Source organism: Austrofundulus limnaeus, unplaced genomic scaffold (genome assembly GCF_001266775.1).
Source record: "Austrofundulus limnaeus strain Quisiro unplaced genomic scaffold, Austrofundulus_limnaeus-1.0 Scaffold305, whole genome shotgun sequence".
NCBI lineage: Eukaryota > Metazoa > Chordata > Actinopteri > Cyprinodontiformes > Rivulidae > Austrofundulus > Austrofundulus limnaeus.
Genome location: NW_013952707.1, coordinates 636,562 through 642,306, shown reverse-complemented (window position 1 = coordinate 642,306; position 5,745 = coordinate 636,562). Strand labels below are relative to the sequence as shown.

Below are 5,745 nucleotides of genomic sequence, written 5' to 3'. Positions count from 1 at the left end.
GTGTGTGTGTGTGTGTGTGTGTGTGTGTGTGTGTGTGTGTGTGTGTGTGTGTGTGTGTGTGATACCTCTGGGTTTCCTCACAGAAGATGCCACCTGACAGCAGAGGTAAACATCTCCTGTCCCCCTCCTCTTCTCCTACTTCACACTTCCTGACCATATAAGGGCAGTTCCTGTGGGGATGAAATTCTAAACATCTGTATGGTAAATAAACACACAGATCTTTGAATTATAAAGTGGAACAGAAGTGTCCTGATATCGTATTTAATGAATATGCCTCAATGTATTACAAAACTGTAAATGTGCTTTTGAATAAGCCAAACTTTAGCACTGAACAGAATCCAAATAAAACACAGTTTATAGTTTTCAATGGCATTTTTAATTTCTAACTGACTTTTCAAACATTTATTTATGCTAAGGACCGTTTACAAAAAACACAATTTTAAAAAGAATATGAAAGCACTGCAGAAATTATAATTCCTCTAAAAACACAGATTGAACACTGAGAGCTGAATGAAATTAAATTAGATTTGCTGAAACTAAGCTGTCAAGTCAAAGCTGAAACAAGGTTGACAGGAAGTAGTTCCTCCTCCTGCTCGCTGGGTGTCGCTGTGACTGTAAACATCATCTCCTTCCTGTCCTGTCTGCCTGAACACGATTACATCTTTATGCTGGTAAGTGTCATAAAATCATTATCTGTTGTGTGGTTTATAAGGGTTGTTTCCTCGCTGTATAGGAGTTGACTTTGATCCGAAGAAGAAGCGGAAAAGGCAAAACTATGTGTACATTGTTAGCAATCAGAGACACAAAACCCGGTGCGTCTTTTATCGGACAGCGGCTTTAAGACTTTAGTTTTTCGTTAACGTGAGCTTTAAACGGTTTGTATTCCTGTAAATTAATTTATACTGATTTAAAGTCAATTATAAATGTTTTTAGTTTGATTTTACTGCTGAGAAGTTGGAGTAAGGTTTATTTAAGCTAGATGTTAGCTGTTAGTTTTGATAACTTTTATTTTGCTGCACAGCTGAGATTTGATTTTCACGTTAATATTTTATCACTTTATGTTTCTAGAGTTTGATCATGAAGAAAGAGGCAGTGCAGGCGGCAGCCAAAGAGTTTCTGCAGTTCGTCAACAAAGGAGTGTCTCCATATCACGGTAAAGTCTGAAAAAAACAACATTTTTTTATTATTTAATTTGTTTGGTTCAAAACTAAATTGTTCAAATGAACCTTCTGATTGCACACGAATCTCTAGAAGCACATGTTGGGAGGTTTTAAATAAAACATTTCTAATCAAAAACAAAAAATAAGTAGGTCCTCTGGACGGGTTCTTCTTTAGTGAAACGTTTCGTCTCTCCTCCAAGAGACTTCTTCAGTCTGATGAGTTTCAGGTGAACTCAGCCTCATAAGCACTGCCTCCACATGGACAAACAGGTTAGTCACATGCAAGAGAGGACCATCGACTAACAATAGGCTTGATTAGCTCTATTGTTCATAGAGGGTCATGTGCCCCATCTGACTTATTGGTTTGGATGCTGTGGTTCTTAGGTGTCGTGTTATGTGTATGTAGTGAATGTAAGCGGGGCTCAAAGTCCCTTGTTTTTGTTTTTTCCCTCTTTGTGTTGGGTATCATTCGGGCTCTGATTCACACCTTTTGCTCACAGGGGGCTGAGTCATACTTGCAATAACAGCGTTGCAGGAGGAGGACAACTGAACACGTAGGCCTCCACCTCTGTTTAATGATGGATGGTTTTTCTTCACAAAAATGGCTTCCTTTACTCCTCTCTCAAACCAGCGTTCCTCTCTATCAAGGATGAGAACATCTTCATCACTGAAAGAGTGACCGCTGGCCTGTAGATGAGTGTAAACTGCAGAGTCCTGACCCGATGATGTAGCTCGTCTGTGTTGGCTCATTCTTTTGAACAGTGGCTGTTTTGTTTCTCCAATGTATGACTGATCACAGTCCTCCTGGCACTTAAAGGCACAGTGTGTAGGATTTGTTGTTTTCAGCGACATCTAGTGGTTGAGTGGTTGAATCATCCTCCCTGGTCCTCCCCCCACCCCCACCCCCCGCTTCCAAACACAAAGGAGTTGCTACGGCGTCTCTCAGGTGTCAAAAAACCTTTGATAATTCCAACCGCGATGTCTACCAGCAGCTTCAGGGCTAGTGATGTTTCAAGTGGTAAGATTATGAGCTTTAATAAGTAAAATKATCCCAGCTACAATGACAGACAACAAATATTACATTTATAGTATTACAACTAAAACCGTTTTTGACGCCGCCACCGCAGTTTGTCCTTCGTGAGCCTTCGTAGGCAAGATGGCGGCTGCCTTTGTGACGACCCGCAACCATGGAGATATAAACAGCTTTTTATAAGGTAAAAATAATAAAACAAGGTCTTTGTCTGCAATGATTAGACATGTTTTTTTTATTTTTGTTATTAGTGATTATCCCAGTTTCGGCAAAAAGAATTGACAAAATCCTACACACTGTGCCTTTAATACTATATTACTCTGTTTTTGCCGGGGAACTTGATCTTTGGGGTGAAATAATCTTTGTCATAACGTGTTTTTGGGGTTTGAAAGCCACTGGGACGTCATGTTTAGAGAATAAACGTCTCAGTTTCTCTGAAACTCCCGCATGACGACTGGTTTGGGCCTGGGTTTGGGGTCTTCATTTTCACCTGAAGGTTGTATGGAATCCTGTCTGTGTTTCCTGTCTGCTTTCAGGAAAGCCCAGTCAGGATAACCACACTGCTCCAGGGCCTGTCKTGTGTGTGATTTCTCTTTCTGCCTGGCTCCTGGGTTTGTAGGGACACTGTCTGCTCTGTGGTACAGAGTCCTGATCACTCCTAACTTGTGTTCCAGTGGGTGGTGGGAGTCAAAACGCAAATACTGGTTTGTGTGGGTGGGTTTGTGATACACGTCAGTTTCCAACCGTCCTCCATCAGAAACTGAAACATCACAATCCAGGAACGCCAACCTGCCATTTTTTACATCCTCTCGTGTGAACTTAATATATTCATCCACAGAGTTGATGTGATCAGTGAAATGTTGGACTTCCTGGGCTTTAATTTTAACCCAGGTGTCGTCAACATATCTGAACCAACTAAAGAAGAACCCATCCAGAGGACCTACTTATTTTTTCTTTTTGATTTATTTTCTACCTGGATTACTGAGATGAATCAGGACAAAACATTTCTAAGTTTTACACATGAATGCACCACAATGTGCAGAACCTAAACTGTGGGATTTGTTTCCATAATATTAATTAGAGTGACGTCATCACGAAACAAAACAATTGTATGTTTGGCAGGCAAACATAAATGTAAAAACACAAAAGGGTATCACTAGCCTTGCTACATTTAGCTTCACCTACCCTTTTACTAGTTTTAGCTTGTATCTAGCATTGTGCTACTTTTAGCTAGGGTTAGACTTCTTGCCTCTAAGCACATTTTTATACAAGATGATGTTTTATATTTGATGTTTTCCAAACTGCTTGAAGCTGCTTTTTAAATTAATGTTTTGCTTATTTAGAATTTAATGACATCATTTCAAAGATGTACGAACAGATCATCAGAGAGGCGGTAAATGATGTCTTAATAATTAAAGGATAAATCTTAAAGAAAGCAGAGACATTATCTTGGCTTTTAACTCCAAATCCAGCTGATATAACCAATCCTGCCACAGACTTTTTTTTTCTCTACGGCATGCTTCAATATTTGTTTTTGTGTCTATTTCACATTTTTTATTGCGCATTTGTTTTATCTACTAAATCTAACCGTCTTTGCTTATTTTTTTTTCCTGTGAAACACATTTAAACACATTTAAATCTGAAGTTTGTCTGTTTTAAACTCTGGCTTAGAGTTCAGAGGTAAGAGGATGTGTTTGATAAGACGGTGTGTGTAATCAGAGATGAGCGTCTGTCAGCAGTAACTTTCACATACAGAGACGCTGCTCGAATTATCTGACGAGCTCAAGATAAGATAAATGTGAATTAAATATTGCTTGATGTCTCGTATTTCTTCATTCCCTGGAGTCTCCATTCTACAGAAAAGAAGCAAAAAAAAAACTAGTAGTATTCTACAGTTGGATAAAACTTTGAAATTATTATAAAAGTAGGAGAGTCCTGATGCAACTTTTTCACATCTAATAAGGATATCAATATTGTGGCCTGGGGTATTGGCCAATACCAATATTGACCCAATACCATATCAGAACTAATCCTATGTACTTTTATTGTTTATTTTGTAGTGTGGAATATTAAAAAACTTGATCAAGTCAAACAGTAAACGTTAATCAAGAACAAAAGATATGAGGAAAAAATGACCCATTTAACTATTGAGTTACTTACATTTTATCAAACATAAGAAAATTATAAAATTAAATAAAATAAGCAAAAAAATTACAAAGAAGACAAAGAAGCATATTGCTACTTTTATTTTTTTTAGACAAGGTTACATACCTTTGATTAGCATTTTACTACTACTAGTTTGCTTTTTTTTGGTTAACATTCTGCTATGTTTACCATTTAGATAGTATTTTGTAATGTTTATCTTTCAGCTTCTTTTTCAGCAGATTTCATGAAGTCAAACAGAGTCACACAGAGTTTTCTGTTTAATTCTGGCCTTTTTGTTCAGTGGTTGAAGAATGCCGGCAGCATCTGTTGGAGGCCGGATTCATCGAGCTGAAGGAGACGGAGCAGTGGGACATTATACCAGCCAGCAAGGTGGGTCAGGGTCAAAGGTCAGCGGTCCTTACCAGATTAGTTTTTATTGTTTTAAATGTATTTTTCTTTCTGCAGTACTTCATAACCAGAAACTTCTCCAGCATCATCGCCTTCGCGGTAGGCGGACGTTACCTGCCAGGAAATGGTTTCTCCATGATCGGAGCGCACACTGACAGCCCCTGCCTCAGGGTGAGACCCCGCCCACTCCCAGCTGTCAATCACAAAAAGCTGTCTTTGTTTTTATCGTACTTTGTTTGACTGGGACCATGTTAGCGTGATGCATCTCTTTTTGCAGAAAGTCATGTTGAAGATGGCTGCTTAGTTACAGGTTTAGACCACTGAAGATGGACCAGAGTTATTAAAGCTAGACAAAGCAGAACACTTGGTAAAAGTGACTAAACCCTGGATATGAGTAGGAAAGTCTGGCTAAAAGTAACAAAACATTGGTTAAAAGCTAAAAATAGCAAAAGACTAGTAAAAAGCTAAAAGTATCATTAGAGCCAGTAGCTGAACAGATTTCAAACAATGTTTTTGAAAATACAATTAAAAAAATCTTTGAAAGTTTTTGTAAATGAAGTTAAATATTTCAATAAAAATAAAATACAGTGACATAAAACAAAGGCCAGAGTCCTTGTTGCCATCTCCTAAATAACAACAACATATGAAAGGCTAAGATGGCTTAAAATATGTAAAAGTAATTAGATTGAAAATATGGACGAAAACGTAAAAAACAAGAAAACAGCAGAATAAACGCCTCAGTGGAGTTTCATGTGAAGAGTTGTTGTTTTTTTTTTTTTTTTTTAGTTAGTTTTTAAGTTACCAGCTGTAGGAGCTTCCCCACAGGATGGTTTGGAAATACTGTATCAGGCCAACATCTCTGCTCATTTTTATCACATTTAATGGAAACTAATAACTATTTTGGAAGGTTTTTCTGTCTTATAACTAGGGGTGTCCCGATACCAGTTTTTTCAAGACTGAGAACAAGTACGAGTACTTCAGTTTAGGTACTCACCGATACCG

At 38.1% G+C, this 5,745-nt stretch overlaps 1 protein-coding gene across 1 annotated transcript in view; it reads left to right on the top strand.

Annotated features, from left to right (window-relative positions):
* Window positions 1-590: 590 nt before the first annotated feature.
* The window catches only part of dnpep (aspartyl aminopeptidase), a gene marked incomplete at its 5' end in the record, with an annotated part of 30,215 nt that continues 25,060 nt past the window's right edge, over window positions 591-5,745 (top strand). Inside the window, 4 exon segments of the mRNA XM_014021785.1 lie at window positions 591-671; window positions 1,069-1,153; window positions 4,637-4,725; window positions 4,801-4,914. Of these exon segments, the coding sequence (XP_013877239.1) occupies window positions 666-671; window positions 1,069-1,153; window positions 4,637-4,725; window positions 4,801-4,914 (294 nt within the window).